This window comes from Vicia villosa, linkage group LG5 (genome assembly GCF_029867415.1).
Source record: "Vicia villosa cultivar HV-30 ecotype Madison, WI linkage group LG5, Vvil1.0, whole genome shotgun sequence".
In the NCBI taxonomy this organism is placed as follows: Eukaryota; Viridiplantae; Streptophyta; class Magnoliopsida; order Fabales; family Fabaceae; genus Vicia; species Vicia villosa.
This window is the reverse complement of record NC_081184.1, coordinates 16,366,198-16,390,957: the sequence shown is the minus strand read 5'-3', so window position 1 is coordinate 16,390,957 and position 24,760 is coordinate 16,366,198. Positions and strand designations below refer to the sequence as shown.

The window sequence follows — 24,760 nt, the reverse complement described above, 5'->3', positions numbered from 1 at the left end:
TAAACGAACATCCAGAAGACTAAAAAAATATTACATGATCGTAACTAGAAGCCAAAATATCCAGCCAAAGAAAATTTCTCTCTTGAACTACCCTCCATTTCCATTTAAGCAAGAGTGCGACGTTAAACTCTTCGATTTTCTTAACTCCTAAACCTCCCCTATCCTACCCAATAAATTTTCTTCCACCCTACCCAATAAATTTTCTTCTTAAGATCTTTATCACCCAAAGAAAGTTAGCTTGAATCCTTCTTATAATGAATTGGAATATGACTCTTGTCAATCCGAATGAGTGGAAATGGAAAAAAAATGACTTAGTTGATTATCAAGTTGACCTTTATTAAGTGCAATTAAATTTTAAGAGAAGGGCATTTAAGGGAAATCACACCTTCTTCTTGTATTTTAGTTAGATAGTTGATTGATAACATATTTTTAACGAGTTTGACTTGTTCAAATTTCAGCGATGTTTCGCTGGAAGCTCTATGAGACGAGTTTGACTTGTGCAATTTCAGCGATGCTTCACTCCAAGCGTGAATACTCGCACAAAGCAATCAGAACTTGCTATTCAAACAAAGTTTTGCAATTTCAGATTCACTCTTCGGAGAAATTTTCCATCAAATTCATCCATGTCTTCCAAATTTGAATCCAGATCTAGTTCCGGTCCAAACCAGAAGAGGTACAACGTGTTCTTGAGTTTCTGCCCTACAGATGTCGGACAGTTTGTTCCCAATCTCGATATGGCTCTTAGTTCAGAAGCTGGAATCTTTGTTTTTGGGGAAGATGAGAGGTTTCAACACGGGGAACAGGTAGAGTCGGTGCTGAATGTAATTCGAGAATGCAGAATTGCTATAGTTGTATTTTCAAGAAATTATGCTAATTCAAGCTCGTGTATTAAAGAATTGGAGAAAATAACCGAGTGTTGCCGAACCTCCGATTTTAGTGTTCTTCCCTTGTTTTGTGATGGTGTTCATGCCTCATATGGAAGTTTAAAGGGAGATATGTTTGGAGAGTCTTTTCCTAATTTTATTGATAGAATATCCATGAAGGGAATCCCTAAAAATGAAGATAAGCTCATGACTTGGGTGGCTTTGATCACTAAAGCTACCAAATATTTAGGATCAAGTGATCGCCTACACAAACCCACACACAGGTAATTTTAAACTTGTAACTTGCTTCATTTCAAATTATGACTTTTCTAATAATGTTTTGATTGTGAGCTTTGCAAATTTAAGATCTTTCTATTATAGTTGTGACTTGAGATTTTAATTTAAGTTCTTTTGACCTATGAACATGTTGGAGACTTCTTATACTTATACTTGTAATCATCTCTTATTCATGTGTTACACAGGTATGAAAATGTATATATTAAGGATATAGTTGAACGTGTTACGTGTGTGATAAGCAACAAATACTCATTTGCGACTACCCATGCACCGAGTGTAAAATCTAGTGTGCAAGATGTGGTTCAACTATTGAAACAATCAAAATATCCTCTCCTACTAGGGATATGGGGGATGACAGGGATTGGTAAATCAACCATTGCCGAAGCCATTTTTGTTCAAATTGGTCTTTATTTTGAATACAAGTGCTTCCTCGATAACGTTGGGGAAGTTGGGACAAAAAATAATGATCTACTTTCATTGCAAGAGAAACTTCTTTCTGATATTAACGGACCAACTGAAGAAGAGATGCCTATATCCGCAGTTGAATCAAGAGTGATCTTAAAACAAATTCTTCGAAGTAAAAGAATACTTCTTGTACTTGACAATGTTGATAAATTGGAGCAGCTACATGCTTTGTGTGGAAGTCGTGAATGGTTTGGTGAAGGTAGCAAAATAATCATCACGACAAGAGACAGGCATCTACTCAAGGAGCATGGAGTTGACCACATATATCCAGTGAAACAACTGGATGAAAGTAAATCACTCGAGGTTTTGAATTGGGGTGCATTCAGCCAAGCTCGGAATCCTCGAGAAGATTTTGTTGAAGTTTCTAGACAACTAGTTGCTTATTGTGGGGGATTACCTCTTGCTCTTGAAGCCCTTGGGATGTTCTTGCGCAGAAAGGAAGTACTTGAATGGAAGGGTGTGTTGAGGAGTCTCCAAAGATTTTCAATTCCAGCTCCACGACTACTAGAAGCTCTTGAAAAGAGTTTTAGAAATTTGAGTAATGAAGAGAAATGCATATTCCTTGATATAGCATATTTCTTTATAGGGATGAACCAAAAGGATGTACTCCAAACATTAAATAGGTCAACACAATCCGCAGCTTTTCAAATAAGTCTCCTTCAAGACAAGAACTTTGTAACTATTGATGAGAATAACAAACTTGAAATGCCTGTTCTGCTACAAGCCATGGCAAGAGATATCATTAAGAGGGAATCAAGTAATAAGACTCATCAGGTGCGCGCGTGTGTGTGAGTGATGTATCACTATTGTATGATTTTTTGTTTCATTAATGAAAACAGTTTATTAGCATTTGGTTTCATATTAATCACAAGAACATTGGAAGTTAATTAATGAGTCTTAATTGATAATTAATAGCAATAAATTATGGGTAACCTCATAGTTGATGATGTATTAGTGGCATCAGGAATCTCAACATCCATATATCTAAGCTATGGTTTTATTTTTATTTTTTTGATGCTTCAGCCAAAGATATACGATGTGTTTTTGAGCTTCAGAGGAGAAGATAATCGGTCAAAGTTCGTGTCACATCTCTATTCTTCTCTTCAAAATGCAGGGATTTATGTTTTCAAAGACGATGACGAGATTCAACGAGGAGATCAAATCTCAATCTCACTACTGCAAGCAATTGGACAGTCTAGAATTTCTATCGTTGTTTTGTCTACAAATTATGCTAATTCTAGATGGTGTATGCTAGAGTTGGAGAAGATCATGGAAATTGGCAAGGTCAAGGGTCTGGTGGTCGTGCCAGTGTTCTATGAGGTAGATCCCTCAGAAGTACGTCACCAGAAAGGTCTTTTTGGAAAAGCTTTTGAAGGTCTTATATCAACAACAATCTCCGTGGATAAATCCACTATGAGTAATTGGAGAAAAGAACTCTTTGATATCGGTGGCATAGGAGGGTTTGTACTCGTAGATTCCAGGTTATTTATTTATTTACTTTTTTACTTGTCTTTTAGAATATTGTTCGTGATACTTTAAAATTCTTTGGCCTTGATGTGTAATATTTTCTGTCCATTTTAAAAATCACTTTCATTTTAAGATACTTATTGAAAGATTTGAGAATAATTACAAAATATGTTGATTGTAATCTATTTTGAATTTTTGAATAGTTTCTAACTAGAAAACAAATACTTCTTTGAAGTATGGTAAATGAGAATAAAATGTTACTTGTATTTTCTGTGATTTGTAATTATGAACATATATGGATTAACTTTTATTTTTCATAAACGTCTCTAAAAAGTTCAATATTTTGTATATAATGTCTATAATACAATAATAACATTTTTATCTTATATGTATTATATTATGTGATGGATCTATAGAAATTACTCAGATAAGTATGTATTAGTAAGTCCTCTATTTGGAATTTCTAAAATTGTTGGTGAGCTGTTTGGGGAAGCCATGAATCCTTATCTCAAATTTATCCCCCACTTTTTTTTTTCTATAAGGATTTGCAGACCAAATAGAACTATGTTTGTATTCTTGAGGTTGCATTTTAACTGAATCATCACTCATGGCAGGATATGGTGGGCTTAATATTGATATTCTATTATAATTATTATATCAGAACATGCATGTGAATCTAGACTTCACGAGATTCTTAAACTGCTGTCGGAGTGACTTTTGGTAAATTTCATTAACGTAACTTAGAATAATAACGACAGATTGGTGGTTTACTGATGCTTGTGCTTTTCTTTCATTTCCCATTCTAATGCAATTCTTTTCTTTTAAAAATATTCCCGTTTACTTGCAATATTTTTCCCTATCTTTTTAATACATACAATTTATTGTGCGCCTTATTAGTGGTTCATATTTTATAGGAATGAAAGTGGTGATATCAAGAATATTGTTGAACATGTTACTCGTTTGCTAGACAGGACAGAATTATTTGTTGCTGAACATCCAGTGGGAATTGAATCTCGTGTGCAAGCCGCAGCAAAGCTATTAAACATCCAAATAGCAGATGATGTTTTACTTCTAGGGATTTGGGGCATGGGGGGTATGGGAAAAACAACCATTGCCAAAGCCATCTATAATCAAATTGGGAGCAAATTTGAGGGAAAGAGCTTCCTTTTGAATATAAGGGAACTTTGGGAAACAGATACTAATCAAGTTTCATTACAACAACAAGTACTTTGTGATGTTTACAAAACAACGTCATTCAAGATACGTGACATTGAATCAGGGAAAAATATATTGAAGCAAAGACTTTCACAAAAAAAGGTACTTTTTGTGCTTGATGATGTGAATGAATTGGACCAACTAAAGGCTTTGTGTGGAAGCCGCGAATGGTTTGGTTCAGGAAGTAGAATAATCATTACAACCAGAGATATGCATCTTCTTAGATCGTGTAGAGTTGATAGAGTGTATAAAATAGAAGAAATGGATGAAAGTGAATCTCTTGAGCTTTTTAGTTGGCATGCATTCAAGCAACCAAGTCCGATAGAAGATTTTACTACACATTCATCCGATGTGATTGCTTATTCTGGGAGGTTGCCACTGGCACTTGAAGTCCTTGGCTCCTATTTGTCTGACTGTGAAATAACAGAGTGGCACAAAGTTTTGGACAAACTCAAATGTATCCCCCATGATCAAGTACAGAAGAAGCTAAGAGTAAGCTTCGATGGTTTAAAAGATGTTACTGAACAACAAATATTTCTTGATATAGCTTGTTTTTTTATTGGAATGGACAGAAATGACGTCATACAAATATTAAATGGGTGTGGATTTTTTGCCGATATTGGAATTAAAGTCCTTGTAGAGCGAAGTCTTGTAACGGTTGACAAAAGGAACAAGCTTAGAATGCATGATCTGCTGAGAGACATGGGAAGACAAATAATTTATGAGGAATCCCCATTTGATCCTGAGAATCGCAGCAGGTTGTGGCGCCGAGAGGATGTGTTTGATATGTTATCAAAGCAAACGGTAATTACTAATTAAAGAACTTCTTCTATGGTTTGTGTAGAAAATAAATATGATGTGTTTCGAAGTTGAAATAGTGTACAAACCTTTGTAGCACTGACACCTCTGAACAAAGTTTTGTCAGGTATCCAACTTGTTTAAGTGTCCGACACTGACTCGTTCAATTTATTAATATTCTCAAATTATGACCGGTGTCGACGTGTTAGAGTCCGTGTCAATGTTTCGGCGATACAAACGCTAAGTTGTTTATCGAGATTATTTTAAACCTAATAAGTCTGAGTAGTAGGCCGAAAACAATTAGTACTAATAATGATAAATTATTAATAGTAATTACAACTACACATTATTTTCAACATTCTTCATGAAGTTGGTAAACTAATATATATCATTTCCAGCTTACAAGAAAATTGGTTGAAATTGTCAGATAAGTCAGTATAGGTTACACTCATGGCCTGCATTTAGGCATGTGCTAGAATTAGTATGCCAACTAGCTGTTGTAACTGCCATAACTGAATTACAAAATTAGTTATGGGATATAGTCTATAAATAGATGCTACTACATCATAACAAAATCCCAATGTAATAATTCATTCAATCGATAGAATTTTTTATTCTCATCTCAATTCAGTTTTCAGTTTAATATGGTATCATAGAGCTTCAGTTCGATCCGTAATGGCTGAAACTGAAATCAATTCTCCTTCTCCACCTCCACCCTCACCTACTCCAGTGACTCTCGTTCCTCCTTCTGATGGTGACTTGCCTTGCGTCAAGTTTCATCTAAAGATCTCAGAAAAACTCAATGAAAAGAATTTCTTAATTTGGTGCCAACAAGTCAAGCCAGTTATCAATGTTCACAATCTTCAAGACTGTGAACACACCCCCTCACGCTCAACAAGTCAAGCCAGTTATCAATGTTCACAATCTTCACCACCCAAGTGAGACTCTTTAACACACCCCCTCACGCTCTGGACTGGATTTCTGGAGCTTGAACATAAATGGTGGGTGGCTCGATAGCATAAGCCTAATAGCTGGTGGGCCAATGGATCTTGAAAGAGTCTAATACCACTTGGAATTAGAGTTTGACCTAACTCATTCCTAGAATACCAGCTTTAAGATGAAGATTGCCCGCACGTATAAACTCATGTTCAGACCATATATTGTTCAATGTGGAACTCTTAACAATATGAATTATAAACTTATAATGTCAAAATTATAGACTACATTACAAGGATTTCCCCCACTTATAAACACATGTTCAGGCCATATATTGTCCAATGTGACACTCTTAACAGCATGCGTTATAATATCAAAATTATATATACTACGTTACAAAGTTTTTAGCTACCAGATCTCAAAGCTGTTAGTTTTATGTTACTCTGTATTCTTAATTTCAGGGAACAGAAGCTGTCAAGGGTCTGAATTTGGAGTTTCCAGGAAAAAATACAGTTTGTCTGAATACCAATGCATTTAAGAAGATGAATAAACTCAGATTGCTTCAACTTGCTGGGGTACAGCTTAATGGAGATTTTAAAAATCTTTCAACAGATCTAAGGGGGCTGTACTGGCATGGATTTCCGTCAACTTACACTCCTGCAGGATTTCGGCAAGGAAGACTAGTTGTCGTCGAATTAAAATATAGTAATCTCAAACAAATATGGAAGAAAAGCCAGGTACAGATTATGTTTATTATTTGGCTCGTGGTTTCTTTCGTTGATCATATTTTCCAGAAGCAATAAATTTAAATTTATTGTCTCTTCTAACTCTTTAATGTTAAAAAACCACAAATTTGTAGATACAAGCCCTTTCATAAACTACATCATTTCAAGTTATCACCTTGACAAATTATATATTCACCTCTACTTAAAGCGAAATCAATATAGATATAACCATTAAACAGTCCTTAGGGATAAAAAAACCAACACTATACAATTATGTGATTGATACATACCAGGGTCCACGTTTAGTGGTAAATAGTATATCTTCCAAATTCCAATCTATTTTTTTCTAAGCTTCTCTCATCATCATCATCATCATCATCATCATCATCATCATCATCATCATCATCATCATCATCATCATCATCATCATCATCATCATCTTGGGTTTTATTTTCTTGCAGATGCTAGAGAATCTAAAAATTCTTAATCTTAGTCATTCTCGGGATTTGACTGAAACTCCAGACTTTTCATACTTGCCTAATCTTGAAAAGCTAGTACTCAAAGACTGCCCAAGTTTGTCTACAGTCTCCCATAGCATTGGATCTCTCAGTAAAATTCTTCTTATAAATTTGACAGACTGCACAGGTCTTCGAAAACTTCCTAGAAGCATCTATAAATTAAAATCTCTAGAAACTCTGATTCTTTCTGGATGTTCCATGATTACCAAATTGGAGGAAGACATGGAACAGATGGAATCATTGATAACTTTGATTGCAGATAAGACTGCAATAACAAAAGTGCCTTTTTCAATAGTAAGATCGAAAAACATTGGTTACATTTCTCTATGTGGCTTTGAAGGATTTTCACGTGATGTATTTCCTTCTATCATTCAGTCTTGGATGTCACCATCAAAGAATTTGATATCTCTAGTTCAAACATATGTGCCCACTTCATCTCTTCGTACTTTCAAGGACCTTCTAAAGCTTCGAATTCTTTGTGTAGAGTGTGGTTCTAAACAACAACTAAGTCGAGATGTAGAAAATGTTTTGGATGTATTAAAAGCTACAAATTATCATAAATTGGATGCAAGGGCAACTGCACCACAAATCTCTGATATGTTTCCTTCTCCTTTAATTGATGATTGCCTTGGTGAAGTTCGCACTTCAGGGTCAAAGAATTACTTGAAATCTTTCTTAATTCAAATGGGAACGAAATTCCAAGTATCCAATATTGCCGAAGACAACATTTTACAGGTTTGTATATCTCTTCCGAGTATCTATTTTATTAAAAGTAAACTGGAATTTTTGTTCCCGAGACCTTGAGAGAAACACATTTCAAGACCCAAACCTTCACCACTCGGCCAACCCCTGAGGTTGACTTTACTTTTCCTTTGATCCCTAATTTTAGCCTTTTATATTTTGGTTTAGTGTACAGCCTTCGTGTGACAATAAATCTGATTCTTGCAAATGGTTTGATTTTTTTGAATATAAGAGAAGAGAGAATAAAATATAGAATATTGTGTAGAGGAGAATCATCCTTTTTTTTGTTTTTTTTGGCTCTATAGAGCTAGAGTGTAACATAGTATTAATGCGTTTCTTATTCTTAGCATAACTCATTTTTATCTTAAATTTCAAAACAAACATTTCAAAAAGACTTAACAAACTCTCAATAGCTAGATGTTACCTTGTAACTAAAGATTTTTTTTCATATTACAGACAGCAGATGGGACTTGGGATTCATTTTTGCTCCCCTGTGACAATATATCCGATTGGTTAAACTTCAGTTGCCAAGGTAGTTCTATAATATTTGTTGTCCCGGCAATGAAAGGGAGCATCCTGAAGAGTATGATGTTGTTCGTCCTCTATTACTCTTCCCAAGACAACATAATATCAGAAGGTTGCCATGGTATGTTGATCATAAATTACACAAAGACAACCATTCAGGTCTATAAAAGAGATACACTAATGTCCTTTGTGGATGGGGATTGGCAGAGTATTACAGCAAATCTAGAACCTGGTAACGAAGTGGAGGTTATGGTTGTTTTTGGGGAGGGATTCACTGTAGAGAAGACAACAATATCTTTCTTATATGATAAACCAATCAACCAAGAAATGGAAAACCGCAATGAGGTAGACGAGGAGGGTGTTATTGTTTATTATGGTCATGATGAGGAGGATGTTAGTGTTTTTGATGGTTATAATACTGATGTGCCAGTGGACAACATTGCTACTGGTCTTGGTCAAGATGAAACTATAAGTGAAGATAGGCGCTTGCATGCAATGGATAAGAATTCTGATGATGATGCCATAGCAACAAGTAAGAAACCTGCCTGCTGTTTCTGGTGGCGGTGATATACCCGCAGACTAGAATGGTGCCGTTTCTAGGGTAGACGAAAATGTGAGTGATATGAACAACTGGGATGCGGTAGACCGTAGACAAGGATGTTAATGTTTCTGGGGAAGTAGGGAAGAATGTTGTTTCTGGTGGAAATGTAAATGTGACTGATAAGAGTATTTTTTTCCCCTTAAGTAAAAGCTTTCTTCTTTTCATCCTATGATGCAAGCAGAATTTAACAAATGAAGCTGTTGGACAAACAGGATTTAAGTGTCACATATGTGGTTTCTTCCCCAAGCCTCCTTCCGTTGTTTGAGCTGTACTGATCTCGCGGCTTTTCAGGTCCAGTCTGGTTGGCGTTCTAGTTTGGTGCACTTCCAGCCATTTTAAGAAGGGAAGAAGTCCAAACCTTATTACAAGGTAATAACATAACTAGACTTTATTATAATATGTGTGTTTATTATTAAGAATCCATCGTTATTGTTTAGCTTGAGAGGAGAGATTTTAATATAGGAGATTGAGAGGGGAGAGAAAAAGAGATTGGGATTTAATAGGTATTTTGTTTGGTTGAGAAATGTAGAATTTGGTTCACAAGCTAAGGAGGGAGGTTTTGAATAAGCGAGTAATATTGAATTAAATAAGACTAAAGATAATCTCTTCCCTACCCTTTTCTTCATTTTCTTCAAAGATGTGCACTTCAATTATGGTTTTTTATGCAAGGAGAAGTTGAATTTTAGGAAATAGTATTGTCACTTTTTCTATTTAAAATGACTATTTTGATGAAAGAATTATATGTGAGAGAGTTGAATCCTAACATCTTTTATTAGTGGATTCATATGACTAATACCATTGTTGTATATTCTTTCCTTAAATTTGAGGTAATTGGTGGATGTTGTAGGTTCAAGTGAAAGGTTCTCACAGCTCACTCTACATATTCCGAAACTTCAGAGTCAGGCCTCACTGCAAAGGCAACATATGGTGGGTTCAGCAAACAATAACTTCATGTAAGTTTCAACAGGAAAATACCCTTTATGTTAATGTTAATGTTCCTCTGTGGTTATATGAATAACATCAAAATTAATTTTGATGGCAGCTTCTTGATAACACAGGTCCATCAGGTTTTGGAGGGATCATCACCCTTGTGCTCTCAAAACTGGTCTATTTCTTTTTAATATACTCTCATGGTTGTGTAGATTAGCTTATTTTTTGAGGAATTAAAATTGATTTAGCCATAATTGAATTTATCTATTATTACATATATGAAAACAGAAGCGCGAAGTAATTCATCTATTATTGTGCCATGTAATCAATATATTATGCCATGTAAAAAATATTATGAGTTGGCATCTTCCAATACTTACAATGTCCTTCTTAATAATACTGTGCATTCTCTGTAGCAACCAATTCAATTCACTCTTTTTCTTTATGCTTATTCTGTTTTTCTTTTAATGCACCTACTTTATAACACCACTCAATTCTTTTGCCATTCTTCCACTATTATTTCATAAGTTATAATTAAACTCTTTTTCCATTTTGGATAAATGCTTGTCTCTCTTCCATCTCACATTGGTTCATTTGCCATCGAGTGTCTTACCTGTCCCACTCTTACACTGGTTCAATTTTTGCAGACATGGTGAGTATTCTTCTTCCATTTTTTTAAGCAAAAAAATTATATTATAAGAATTATGATGGGTACTCCAACCAAATACAATAAAATAGTCTAAGCACAGTAAAAATTATCTATGGTAATTTCTTTTTTCACCCTTATGGTGTGGTTCACACTTTTAAAAATTTGAAATTGATCTTAAAATATTTTGGAGATATATCTTCGAACGCACTTCAGTCAGTTTTTGCCAAAAGTTAATCTGGCGATACATCTCCAAAATTTTTAGGGTAAATTCGGATATGTATCTTCGAAACCCCATTTGCTACACGTTTTCATTAAAATTGACGCCGTTTTCGGGGATTCTCTGTTGATTTTAATCAATATTATAATCATAGAAATTGTATCCTTGCGACCTAGTGTAAAAAACTCGATTTTCAGAAAAATCGACCTTGAATCGAAATTTTACCTTATCATTTCATTAGAAAAATCATGAATCAAAGTCCTAGATTTAGAAACTAAATATGGAAAATCACGAAAAAATTTGTATACTCTTAATTTGATTTTTAACTGTATATTTAGAAGTTTATAATTTTATTTTAATCGCTTTTTTATTTTTCAATTGTTTTTCTCAATAGAGGCGTCGTTGATATTTACATATTTATTGCATTGTTGATGCATGACTATTATATCTATCAATTTAAACTCATGTGAATTTATTTAAACAAAAATTACTTTAAAATCAATTTATTTAGAGTTAAAATTAATCTTATAAAGGGCTTGTTTTTTGTTTTAAAAAATTACTTTTTTTTTTGTATATTTAAAAGTTATTTTTATGATATTTTTTTGTAGGGTTGAATATGTTTGACGTCCCTATAAATATAACGAATTTTCGATTTTAGTCACTCTAAAATTTTTCTTCAAACAATCCTCTCAAATTTTTCCGTTCCTAAATTTGGAGGATAACTTGACAAAAATTTAAAAACAATTGAGATTCCAGGGGTTTTTTAACCTCCTCTAAAACAAACCTAGAAAAAAAAATTGATTGTGAACTTTTGTCGAACACTTTCTGCTGCATCTCTTTAGTTTCTTTAATCTATGTATTCCTAGATTAGTTAATTATATTATATATGTCTTTATTCTAGATTAGGAATAGAGAGATTAAAGAAACTATGAACTATGAAGTTTGTTGTTAAAACGATTTACAACATGTGTTAATCCTCTTTGGTTGTGCTGATTGTGTCATATGTGCCTGAATGCTGATGGAAATAAAGCAGCAATCAATCCCAAAGGTGTGGCCAAAAGTGACCGTTACTCTTGTGCTATGTGTGGATGGATTATTACATGTGTGTTAATTGGATCATTGAGTAAAGGAAATCAATGATATGAGTTGTTGGGCTATGGAAGAATGTTATGTTGAAATTTACTTGTCATAGTTGTTTCTAGGTAAGAGCTTTTATGTCAACTGAATATTTTAATCAATTCGAACTAATCACAATTCTCAATCTCTTTTATTTATCATTTAATCAATTGTTTTTCTTCGATAGTTGACCTAGCTGCAAGCTGTTGTCCATGTGTATGTACTAATAATTTTATACAACTAGTACTAGTTTATTTATTATAGCAATCACGACTTTTAGTATTCAAATCATCGTTTCATTTCAGTTGTTCATTCATTTCTTCTGCTTGTTGTGCAATTTCAGAGTCATCCCTCACTCTGAACTACTTTTCATCAAATCCATACCATGTCTTCTTCCATTACTACCAATCCCAAGGGGAAGATCAGCTACGATGTCTATCTCAGTTTCAGCGCGAAAGATCCGTCTACTTTTATTTTGAAACTCCATAAGGCTCTTTCTAAATATGTTCCAGGAGCTCTTATTTTCTTGGATCATACCAAGCTTCAAACTACAGATCAGGAAGCAACATCTTTAGACTCATCACTTAAGGTAATTGAAGAGTGCAAAATAGCTGTAGTCATACTTTCAAAAAATTATACTAATTCACCATCATGCATTCAAGAACTCGAGAAAATAACTGAATGTTGCCGAACCACACCCGGTCTTGTTGTTCTCACTGTCTTGTATCCCATCCATCCAAGATTGCATCGCCATGCGTTTGGAAAGGCTTTTCATGATTTTCTAGATAGAATCTCGATAAAGGAAATCTCCCGATGGGAAGACAAGATCATGACTTGGGTGGAAGCAATTACTAAATCTTCGCAATATCCAACAGATTTCGTTCCCACAAACGAGTAAGTTTAAAGTTTAAACTTTGTCTGATTTGAAATTGTATTATTAACACTCATTTAAAATGTTGAGAAGTTGAGAATTGTATGTTAGAACTTTGGTGTAGTATATCGAATTTTCTTGCAAAGTTAACTATATGATTATTTAAATTTAAATGTAGCTCCTCCTTTCTTTTCAAATATGTAGATGTTCGTCAACTGTTATATGACTAATCATATTTCATGTCTTGTTCATATAGGAATCAGTATGATTGTATCAAGAGTGTAGTTGAACGTGTTATTTGTGCGCTATACAAGACAAGACCCGAACTCTCGACTACTTTCTATACACTGAGTGTAAAATCTGGGGTGCAAGACGTGATCCAACTATTGAAACAATCAAAATATCCTCTCGTTATAGGGATTTGGGGGAAAGCAGGGATTGGTAAAACAAGCATTGCCACGACCATTTATGATCTCATTGGTCCTTATTTTGAGGGAAAATGCATGTTCACTAATGTCAGTGGAGTTTGGGGACGAAGTAATGGTCCAGTTTCTTTACAAAAAGAACTTCTTTTTTATGTCAACAAAACCACTGCACTCGAAAATGTGACTTTAAAAGAAAACCTTCGACATAAAAGGGTACTTCTTATACTTGAAGATGTTGATAAATTGGAGCAGCTAAATGCTTTGTGTGGAAGTCGTAACTGGTTTGGTGCAGGTAGCAAAATAATCATCACAACAAGAGATAGACGTCTACTCAAAGAGTATCGAGTTGACCATATATATAGAGTGAAAGAATTGGACAAAAGTGAATCGCTTGAGGTTTTCAAGTGGGGTGCATTAGGAAAAGAAACAACTTCTCCAGAAAATTTCGACGAACTTTCCAGAGAGGTAGTTGCTTATTCTGGGGGATGGCCTCTTGCTCTTATAGCCCTAGGGAGGCTTATGCATGGAAAGGAAGCCCTTCAGTGGAAAGGTGTGTTATGGAGTCTCAAAAATTTGTCCATTCCAGCTCCACGACTACTGAGTACCTTAGAAAAGAGTTTTAATGAGTTGAGTGATAACGAGAAACAAACATTCCTTGATATAGCAAGTTTCTTTATTGGGAAGAACCAAAATGATGTACTCCAAATATTAAATAGGTCAATACAAAACGCGGCTCTTCAAATAAGCCTTCTTGAAGACAAGAGCCTTGTAACCATCGTTGAGAATAACAAGCTTGAAATGCATATTCTCCTACAAGCCATGGCAAGAGATATCGTTAAAAGAGAATCAAGCAACAGGACTAATCAGGTGAGTAGTAAGTAGTAACATATAAATGATTTTAGGGTTATCTTAGCTTTATCTATCATCTGTTTATTGTGGTTTTCCAGAAACAAAATATATCACGAAAAAGGAACCAAACTGAAAATTACTGAAATCAGTTTGTTAACATTTGATTTCATAGCCATCACAAGAGCCCTCAAAAGTTAACTATTATTACTATGAGTTGGAAATTAGTAACAAATAAACTGAGAGTAGCCTCTTAGTTTGATTATGTAATAGGGGAATAAATAATTTCAGTAACCATAATATATCTAACCTGTTATTTTTTTCTCCTTCTTTTCTTTGATGTTTCAGCCAAAGATGTATGACGTGTTCTTGAGCTTCAGAGGGGAAGACAGTCGTGCAAAGTTCATGTCACATCTTTCAAAATGCAGGAATTTATGCTTTTAGAGACGATGATGAGATTGAACGAGGAGATCAGATCTCAATATCACTTTTGCGAGCAATTCAACAGTCTAGAATTTCTATCGTTGTTTTGACTACAAACTATGCTAATTCAAGATGGTGCATGCTAGAGTTGGAAAGGATCATGGAAATTAGCAGAGCCAGGGGTTTGGATGTTGTGCCAGTGTTCTATGAGGTAGATCCCACAGAAGTACGTCATCAGGAAGGTCAGTTTGGAAAAGCTTTTGAAGAACTTAGATCAACAACCTCAGTGAATGAATCCACAAAGACTAATTGGAGAAGAGACCTCTTTGATATTGGTAGCAAAGCAGGGTTCGTTCTCAAAGATTCCAGGTTATTTTATTTATTTTGTTATTTTTCCTTAACCTATTGTTTTGATACTTTAAGTTCTTATGCCTTGGTGGTGGAATAATATGCATGTCCTTTAACAAATAATTTTCTCTTAAAAATTGTCATAAATTTATACATCTAACTAATATGTAATTCACCCACTTATGATGGATGCATCTATTGGAGAATGCTTATTTATATAATTGATTTTACACCTTATCATTGGTTCATATTTTATAGGAATGAAAGTGAAGATGTCAAGAATATTGTTGAAAGTGTCTCCCGTTTGCTAGATAGGACAGAGTTATTTGTTGCTGAACATCCAGTAGGTGTAGAATCCCGTGTGGAAGCAGCAACTAAACTACTAAATATCCAAAAATCAGAAGATGTTTTAATTCTTGGGATATGGGGAATGGGGGGCATGGGTAAGACAACCATTGCAAAAGCAATTTATAATCAAATTGGAAGCAAGTTTGAGGGAAAGAGCTTCCTTCTGAATATAAGGGAAATTTGGGAGATCTTGCACCAAAGGAGGTATGCACTTGAGATCTTGAAGAGGTGTGAAATGGAGCATTGCAATGCGGCCATTACACCATGTGAAGCAAGGCTACAACTGTCCAAGAGTGAGGATGAGCAAGATGTGGATCCAACTCAATATCGGAGATTGAATGAATCATTATGTTATTTATGCATATGCGACCGGACTTGGCATTTAGTGTCAGTATTGCTAGTAGATTCATGGAGAGACCTAAGGTATCTCATATGGCAGCGGTCAAGAGGATCCTTAGATACATTAAAGGAACTATTGGTTGTGGAATTCTCTTTCCGGCATCGGATATAGGCCGAAAATGCAATTTACTTGGTTTCACCGATTCCAATTGGTGTGGCGATAAGGATGATGGAAATTCGACGGCTGGATACATCTTTATGTTTGGTAGGACTCCAATCTCGTGGTGTTCAAAAAAGGAACCGGTGGTAGCACTCTCATCTTGTGAGGCCGAGTATATTGCAGCGTCGTTATGTGCTTGCCAAGCCATGTGGCTTATGAATCTATTGAAGGAGTTAGGTAGCAATGAGGGTGAGGCTACTACACTTATTGTTGATAATGTTTCTGCTAACAACCTTGCGAAGAATCCGATTGCACACGGAAGGAGCAAGCATATAGAGATGCGGTTTCATTATTTGAGGGAGCTAGTGAGTGATGGAAAGTTACGATTGGGATATTGCCGGAGCGAGGATCAAGTGGCTGATTTGTTGACCAAAGGAGTAACAAATGAAGTGTTCAAGAGGCTGAAGATGAGCTTGAGCATGCTGGATTTGGACCAACTGAAGTGAGGTGGTGTGTTGAAACTATTGTTTTTAACACTTCAGTTGACGTAACCGGATACAGCCCTGATAGTCAGAAATAGAGGCGTTGTTGTTGTGGCGTAACCGGTTACGCCAAATGTCGAAACCGGTTACACTGAAGCAATGCAGTTTTTCATTTTCTGTTTTGGTTGTTTTTAATTTCCCAATCATTTATAACTTTGTACTATAAAAGGGGCTCACTACTCCTCATTGTTGTTAATGTCAATTTTACCACTCACCATCAATTACTCTCTCTTTTATTTTCTCTCAATTCTCTAATCTTCATCTTCTCCAATTATACCAAATTCTCCATTAATTCACCTTAATCAATTTTGTATGTTCAAACAGTTTGGACTTCTTCCCTTCTTAAAATGGCTGGAAGTGATCCAAACCAGAATGCCAACCAGACTGGATCTGAAAAGCCGCGAGATCAGAACAACTCAAGCAACTGAATGAAGCTTGGTGAAATAACCTTGATATCTCATATAAAGTATAAACCCATATATGTGATGCCTAAATCCTGATTGTAACAGTAGGAGCAATTCAGTTTTTCTAACAGCTTCATTTGTTAATTATTTAAGGAGAAAAAGTACTCTTATCAGTCACATTTATTATAACCAGCAGAAACACTAACATCTTCCTCATCATGACCATAAATAATAACACCCTCCTCTCGTCTACTGCATTGCAGTTTTCCATTGATTGATTGGTTCTTGAGAGTAACTTTTTTAATTTATCATCTAGTCTAAGTAGGAGTAAAAGTAAAGTTACAGTGACTTTTCCGCAAAGGAAAGTCACCCCAGCCATTTCCCACTATCATCGGCCAATTTTCTACAGTGTGATGGCTTTTATTAACCCAGAAACGACTTCGCTTCTTTGAATAATTTTTTTTGTCTCAATTGGAATTTTTTAATCAATTCAAACAGTTCACAACACACAATTTCTTTTATTTATCATTAAATCAATAATTTTATACAAGTAGTAGTAGTTTATTATATACCAAGCAAGCACCACTTTTGGTATTCAAAACATCATTTCATTTCAGCTGTTGATTTCTTCTTGTTCTTCTTCTCTGCAATTTCATCAAATCTAAGCCATGTCTTCTTCCATTACTACTTATTCAAAGAGGAAGAAGACCTACGATGTCTACTTGAGTTTCAGCGCAAAAGTTCCATCTACTTTTGTTCGGAAACTCCATAAGGCTCTCTGTACATATGTTCCACGAACTCGTATTTTCTTGGACCGTACGAAGCTTCTAAGTACAAATTGGGAAACAACACCTTCAGAGTCATTGCTTATAATTGAAAAGTGCAAAATGGTTGTAATCCTACTTTCAAGTATTTATATGAGTTCACCATCGTGTCTTGGAGAACTCGAGAAAATAACTGAGTGTTGCCTAACCACAACTGATCTTGTTGTTCTGCCTGTGTTGTATCACTTCGACCAAAGATTTCGAGGAGACATGTTTCGAAAGGCTTTTCATGATTTTCTGGACAGAATCCCTATAAAGAAAATATCACCAGAAGAAGACAATATTATGACTTGGGTGGAAGCGATTACTAAATCTACCCAATATCCAACAGATTTCATACCCACAGACAGGTCATTTTAAAGTTTAAAGTTTAAAGTTTAAACTCTCCTTGATTAGAAAATATATTTTTTTAGAATAATATTATTTTATTAAAAAACATTGTTTATCGTATAAATATACGTATCTGTGTAGGAATAACAAAGCTTGTTCATGTTTAAAATACAGGAACGAGTGTGACTGTGTCAAGAGTGTAGTTGAACGTGTTATTTATGCGCTATACAAGATAAGACCAGCATTGTCAAGTACTTTCTATACACCTAGTGTAAAATCTGGTGTGCAAGACGTGCTTCAACTATTGAAACAATCAAAATGCCCTCTCGTAATAGGGATTTGGGGGATAGCTGGGATTGGTAAAACAAGCATTGCCAAAACCATTTATGATATGATTGGTCCTTATTTTGAGGGAAAGTGCATGCTCGATAATGTTAGTGAAGTTTGGGAACGATATACTGGTCCATTTTCTTTACAGGAAGAACTTCTTTTTTGTGTCAACAATGCCACTGGATTTGAAAAAGAGACTTTAAAAGGAAACCTTCAAAATAAAAGGGTACTTCTTATACTGGATGATGTTAATAAATTGGAGCAGCTAAATTCTTTGTGTGGAAGTCGTGAATGGTTTGGTGCAGGTAGCAAAATAATCATCACGACAAGAGATAGACATCTACTTAAGGAGTATGGAGTTGATCATATATATACAATGAAACAACTGGACCAAAGTGAATCGCTTGAGGTTTTCAAGTGGGGTGCATTCGGCAACGAAACAACTCTTCCAGAAGATTTTGCTGAACTTTCCAGACAGGTAGTTGCTTATTCTGGGGGATGGCCTCTTGCTCTTATAACCCTAGGGAGGCTTTTGCGTGGAAAGGAGGCCCTTCAGTGGAAAGGTGTGTTATGGAGTCTCAAAAATATGTCCATTCCAGCTCCACGACTACTGAATATCCTAGAAAAGAGTTTTAACGAGTTGAGTGATAACGAGAAACAAACATTCCTTGATATAGCAAGTTTCTTTATCGGGAAGAACCAAAATGATGTACTTCAAACATTAAATAGATCAACGCAAAGCCCAACTCTTCAAGTAAGCCTTCTTCAAAATAAGAGCCTTGTAACCATTGATGAGAATAACAAGCTTCAAATGCATGTTCTGCTTCAAGCTATGGCAAGAGATATCATTAATAGGGAATCCAGAAGTAGAACTATTCAGGTGAGTAGTAAGTAGTAACATATATATGATTTAGGGGCTATCTTGGCTTTATGTATCATCTGTCTCAGAATGTGTGGGTTGAGCCTAACTCATCCCTACAAAACCGGCTTGTAGGGTGAGGATTGCCCCCACACATGCCATATCTCTAAGCAATGTGAAACTAAATCCACCCTCTTTAAAGCCAACACAATAAAGGTGTTGGGGCTGCAATGAGGTAGGTCAAAGTGCCACAATTAAGCGACGAGGCAGACCACAATTAAGGCAGAAAGTCCAACAATCTTTTTATTATGATTTTCTGGAAACAAAATATATGAGGGAAAAGGAACCAAGCTGAAAATTAACAAAATCAGTTTGTTAACATTTGGTTTCATAGCCATCACAAGAACCCTCAAAAGTTAACTATTTTGATTATGAGTTGGAAATTAGTAACAAATAAATTTTGGGTATCCTCATAGTTTGATTATGTAACAAGGAAGTCAAGAATTTTAGTAACCATATATATAACCTGTTATGTTTTTCTCCTTCTTTTCTTTGATGTTTCAGCCAAAGATGTATGACGTGTTCTTGAGTTTTAGAGGGGAAGACAGTCGTGCAAAGTTCATGTCACATCTCTATTCTTCTCTTCAAGATGCAGGTATATATGCTTTCAGAGACGATGATGAGATTCAACATGGAGATCAGATCTCAATCTCACTTTTGCGAGCAATTGAACAATCTAGGATTTCTATCGTTGTTTTGACTACAAACTATGCTAATTCAAGATGGTGCATGCTAGAGTTGGAAAGAATCATTGAAATTAGCAAAGCCAATGGTTTGGATGTTGTGCCAGTGTTCTATGAGGTAGATCCCTCAGAAGTACGTCATCAGGAAGGTCAGTTTGGGAAAGCTTTTGAAGAACTTAGATCAACAACCTCAGTGAATGAATCCACAAAGACTAATTGGAGAAGAGACCTCTTTGATATTGGAAGCAAGGCAGGGTTTGTACTCAAAGATTCAAGGTTATTTTATTTTTTTTCTTATTTTTCCTTAACCTATTGTTTGTGAAACTTTAAAGTTCTTAAGCCTTGGTGGTGGAATAATATGTGTGTCCTTTACAAATCTATTGGAGAATGCTTATACATACAATTGATTTTACACCTTATCATTGGTTCACATTTTATAGGAATGAAAGTGAAGATGTCAAGAATATTGTTGAAAGTGTCTCCCGTTTGCTAGATAGGACAGAGTTATTTGTTGCTGAACATCCAGTAGGTGTAGAATCCCGTGTGGAAGCAACAACTAAACTATTAAATATCCAAAAATCAGAAGATGTTTTAATTCTTGGAATATGGGGAATGGGGGGCATGGGTAAGACAACCATTGCAAAAGCAATTTATAATCAAATTGGAAGCAAATTTGAGGGAAAGAGCTTCCTTCTGAATATAAGGGAAATTTGGGAGACAGATACTAATCAAGTTTCTTTGCAGCAACAAGTACTCTGTGATATTTACAAAACAATGACATTCAAGATACGTGATATTGAATCTGGGAAAAATATCTTGAAGGAAAGACTTTCCCAAAATAGGGTACTTTTTGTACTTGATGATGTGAATGAAATAGACCAAATAAATGCTTTGTGTGGAAGTCGCGAATGGTTTGGTCCAGGGAGTAGAATAATCATCACAACAAGAGATATGCACATTCTTAATTCATGTAGAGTCGATCATGTGCATAGAATAGAAGTAATGGACGAAAGTGAATCTCTTGAGCTTTTCAGTTGGCATGCATTCAAGCAATCAAGTCCCACAAAAGATTTTGCTACACATTCAATAGATGTGATTGCTTATTCTGGGGGACTGCCACTAGCACTTCAAGTCCTTGGGTCTTATTTGTCTGACTGTGAAATACCAGTGTGGCAGAAAGTTTTGGAAAAACTAAAATGTATCCCCAATAATGAAGTACATAAGAAGTTAAAAGTAAGTTTCGATGGCTTAAAAGATATCACAGAGAAACAAGCATTCCTTGATATAGTTTGTTTTTTTATTGGAATGGAGCGAAATGATGTAACACAAATATTAAATGGGTGCGGATATTTTGCTGATATTGGAATTAAAGTTCTTATAGAGCGAAGCCTTGTAACAGTTGACAATAGGAACAAGCTTCAAATGCATGATTTGTTAAGAGACATGGGAAGACAAATAATTTATGAGGAATCACCGTTTGATCTTGAGAAGCGCAGTAGGTTGTGGCGTCCTGAAGAAGTGTTTGATATACTATCAAAGTATACGGTAATTACAAATTATAGAACTTGTAATGTTTATGTATTTTATTGAAAAATAAAAGACCTAAGGAACAATATTTTTTTTTTAATTTCAGGGAACAAAAGCTGTCAAGGGACTGGCTTTAGACTTTCCAACAAAAAACAAAGTTCGTATAGATACCAAAGCATTTAAGAAGATGAATAAACTCAGATTGCTTCAACTTGCTCGGGTACAACTTGATGGAGATTTTAATAATCTTTCAGGAGAACTTAGATGGCTCTACTGGCATGGTTTTCCATCAGCTTCTATTCCTGTAGAATTGCAAAAAGGAAGTCTAGTTGCTCTGGAGTTAAAATATAGTAATCTCAAATATACATGGAAGTGCTGCCAAAAGGTACATGTTCTATTTTAAATTTTGCTCTTGTTTTTTTTCCTTTACTGATCATATTTTTTACCTAGAAGCAGCATGTTTTTACTGGAACATCAAAGACGAACTAGCAATAAATTTAAATATGGAGTGAAGATCCATTTTAGTCTATAAGAAAAACTATTAAATCAGTTTTAGTCGTTAAGGAAAATTGCAAAACCTGATTTAGTCTCTGAGAAAAATAAAAGCAACTTAATCTCACCTTTAGTTCGGTCTTCAAAACATTGCAAGTGATCTTAGTGAAAGCTTTACCAAAATTCATGTTCTGAAGCATTGAGTTTTAGAGTATCAATATACTGAAATAATCATTAACCTGCCATTAGGCATCAACACTAAACAAATAAATTTTGTAATTTAGATAAAGGTGGGAGAAAAATAAGAAAAGCTTTAATACTATGGATGATACCTTGAAAGTAACTTGATACAAAAAATTAGTACTATTCCTTATTTATAGGAACAGAATACTTCAAGGTTTAACGGTAACTAGTCATTTGTTTAGATTCCAAAAGATTTTTTTTCCAAGTTTCTCTTACTGCTTTTGTGTGGCTTTGTTTTCTTGCAGATGTTAGAGAATCTAAAAATTCTTAATCTTAGCCATTCTCTAGAATTGACTGAAACCCCAAACTTTAGTTACATGCCTAATTTGGAAAAGATAGTACTTAAAGACTGTCCAAGTTTATCTTCCGTCTCTTATACCATTGGAGATCTCGATAAACTTCTTCTTATAAACTTGACAGACTGCAGAGGTCTTGGGACACTTCCGAGAAGCATCTATGATTTAAAATCTCTAGAAACTTTGATTCTTTCTAGATGTTCCATGATCGACAAGTTAGAGGAGGATTTGGAACATATGAAATCGTTGACAACCTTAATTGCGGATAAGACTGCTATAACACAAGTGCCATTTTCAATAGTAAGATCTAAAAGCATTAAATATATTTCTTTACCTGGCTTTGAAGGATTTTCACGTGATGTATTTCCTTCTCTCATTCTGTCTTGGATGTCACCGTCAAATAATGTGGTATCCTTAGTTCAAACAGCCGGTTCCATGTCATCTATTGGTCTTTATGTGAAATGTGGTTCAAAACTGCAACTGTCTCAAGATGTAGCAAGAATTTTGGAAGCATTGAAAGCCACAAATTGTCAGAAATTGGAAGCAAGTGCAAGTTCAACTCCAGTACATATCTCTGATATCTATCCTTCTAGTTTGATTAACGATTACATTGGTCAAGCTTCCACTTCAAAGTCAAATAATTACTTGAAATCTTTCTTGATTCAAATGGGAATGAAACTCCACGCCACCAATATTGTCGAAGACAACATTTTACAGGTTTGCATGTCTCTTATGAGTAAATTCAACATAAATATTGTCGTAATTTAGTCATTTACTTATTTGTTCATCGTGCAGACTGCGGATGGAATTTGGAATCGAATTTTGCTCCCATGTTACAATATATCTGATTGGTCAACCTTCAGTAGTAAAGGTTGTTCTTTAATATTTGATGTCCCAACAATGAAAGGAAGTAACCTGAAGAATATGACGTTGTTCGTTGTCTATTACTCTTCCTCGGACAACATAGCATCAGAAGGTTGTCAAGGTGTGTTGATCATAAATTACACAAAGACAACCATTCAGGCCTATACAAAAGATGCACTTACCTCCTTTGAGGATGAAGATTGGAAGAGCATAACATCAAATCTAGAATCTGGTAACAATGTAGAGATTATGGTTGTTTTGAGGGAGGGATTCATTGTTGAGAAGACTACGATATCTCTCTTATATGATGAACCGGTCGACAAAGAAATGGAACACTGCAATGCAATATTCGAGGAGAGTGTTATTGCTTTTAGTGACGATGATAAGAATGTTGGTGTTTCTGGTGGTGATAATATTGATGTCCCAATGGACGACATTGTTACCAGTTCAGAGCAAGATGAAGCTTTAAGTGATGATAAGCATGGGCAGGCAATGAGTAGAAAAAGAAAGTGAGATCATTGTAATGGGATACTAGGTTGAGAAAGTGTAGCAAGTAAGAGGCCAGTTCATATACCCTTAACTTTCCTCCTAAAGCTGAGTATAGTTTACTTGGTTTTTAGTGTTGCATCAAGTGTTTTTTGAAATATTGTAAAATAGATTTTTTTTATATATATTAAAATTCTCACTACAGTACTAAAATAAGTTTATTTAAGTAGAGAAAAAAATAAATCTAATACACTTTGGTAATAGATATCAATCATTCCAAGCTTACAAGTTGAATCGTCGTTTTGTTGGTAAATTCTTTGCTAACACGTATATTAGCCGACATTCAAAAGGAATGTAGGTTGAAGTTATTAATCTATCATCATTTTTTTTTTATGAAATGCCGGTTAATTTCAATGTGTTTTATCTTGTTATGTTGGTGATGATTATGTGCAATAGTGAGAGCCAATTTATTATCACAAAATGACTTCATAGGAGCCGCCACATTGTATCTTCAAACCTTTTAGTACATGTTTCATTTATTGTATCTTCAAACCTTCTAAATATTGCTTATGCGCTTGATTGAGTAACTACACTTTGCTTCTTAGTTTTAAGTAACTAGATCCCACACAAGAAAATACGATAGTTCGAAGTAGATATTATATCACTTATTGAACTTGCATAATGAACATAGATGTTCACATTTAAGCTTTCACCTTTTAAACAAAACTCATTTTTCTAGAGTAATTTTGAGATATTGTAAAATAAGTTCTACATCTTCCAAGTGTCTCACCTATGAATCATGCATAAATTGATTCACCACATTGAGTTCATGTCAAATCCGTCCTAATATACCTCAAGTAAATCATTTTTCCTACTAATCTTTGATATTAACCATTGAGAACATTACAACTTCCCCCCTCAAAGTTTATTTTATGATTCTATTCAATGGAAACATTTACAAGTTTCCATTCAAGTTTTCACGTTTCTTGCGATAGAT

At 34.9% G+C, this 24,760-nt stretch overlaps 3 protein-coding genes across 3 annotated transcripts; all 3 read left to right on the top strand.

Annotated features, from left to right (window-relative positions):
* Window positions 1–445: 445 nt before the first annotated feature.
* On the top strand, window positions 446–11,501 carry LOC131601410 (disease resistance protein RPP4-like). Its single transcript, XM_058873224.1, has 9 exons — window positions 446–1,147; window positions 1,346–2,399; window positions 2,649–3,106; window positions 4,007–5,111; window positions 6,503–6,778; window positions 7,228–8,019; window positions 8,482–9,520; window positions 9,999–10,104; window positions 10,194–11,501. The coding sequence occupies exons 1-7, from the start codon at window positions 624–626 to the stop codon at window positions 9,115–9,117; spliced, it is 4,845 nt and encodes a 1,614-aa protein (XP_058729207.1). The 5' UTR covers window positions 446–623; the 3' UTR covers window positions 9,118–9,520; window positions 9,999–10,104; window positions 10,194–11,501.
* Window positions 11,502–12,515: 1,014 nt separating this feature from the next.
* On the top strand, window positions 12,516–14,797 carry LOC131601415 (disease resistance protein Roq1-like). Its single transcript, XM_058873228.1, has 4 exons — window positions 12,516–12,652; window positions 12,726–12,957; window positions 13,191–14,226; window positions 14,554–14,797. The coding sequence occupies exons 2-4, from the start codon at window positions 12,893–12,895 to the stop codon at window positions 14,647–14,649; spliced, it is 1,197 nt and encodes a 398-aa protein (XP_058729211.1). The 5' UTR covers window positions 12,516–12,652; window positions 12,726–12,892; the 3' UTR covers window positions 14,650–14,797.
* Window positions 14,798–16,722: 1,925 nt separating this feature from the next.
* Window positions 16,723–23,979, top strand: LOC131601411 (putative disease resistance protein At4g11170). Its single transcript, XM_058873225.1, has 7 exons — window positions 16,723–17,943; window positions 18,098–19,133; window positions 19,677–20,131; window positions 20,296–21,400; window positions 21,489–21,767; window positions 22,363–23,130; window positions 23,209–23,979. Exons 1-7 carry the CDS (start codon window positions 17,438–17,440, stop codon window positions 23,788–23,790), a joined length of 4,731 nt encoding a protein of 1,576 aa, XP_058729208.1. The 5' UTR covers window positions 16,723–17,437; the 3' UTR covers window positions 23,791–23,979.
* The last annotated feature ends 781 nt before the right edge of the window (window positions 23,980–24,760 follow it).

Excerpts from the sequence above, each read along its gene's own strand:
- LOC131601411 (XM_058873225.1), top strand. The coding sequence starts at position 17,438 with ATGTCTTCTTCCATTACTACTTATTCAAAGAGGAAGAAGACCTACGAT. Across the intron at positions 21,401-21,488 it reads ATATACTATCAAAGTATACG|GGAACAAAAGCTGTCAAGGG; the intron begins GTAATTACAAAT and ends TTTTAATTTCAG. Across the intron at positions 23,131-23,208 it reads TCGAAGACAACATTTTACAG|ACTGCGGATGGAATTTGGAA; the intron begins GTTTGCATGTCT and ends TTCATCGTGCAG.
- LOC131601410 (XM_058873224.1), top strand. The coding sequence starts at position 624 with ATGTCTTCCAAATTTGAATCCAGATCTAGTTCCGGTCCAAACCAGAAG. Across the intron at positions 6,779-7,227 it reads AAATATGGAAGAAAAGCCAG|ATGCTAGAGAATCTAAAAAT; the intron begins GTACAGATTATG and ends ATTTTCTTGCAG. Across the intron at positions 8,020-8,481 it reads CCGAAGACAACATTTTACAG|ACAGCAGATGGGACTTGGGA; the intron begins GTTTGTATATCT and ends TTCATATTACAG.
- LOC131601415 (XM_058873228.1), top strand. The coding sequence starts at position 12,893 with ATGACTTGGGTGGAAGCAATTACTAAATCTTCGCAATATCCAACAGAT. Across the intron at positions 12,958-13,190 it reads GATTTCGTTCCCACAAACGA|GAATCAGTATGATTGTATCA; the intron begins GTAAGTTTAAAG and ends TTGTTCATATAG. Across the intron at positions 14,227-14,553 it reads CAAGCAACAGGACTAATCAG|CCAAAGATGTATGACGTGTT; the intron begins GTGAGTAGTAAG and ends TTGATGTTTCAG.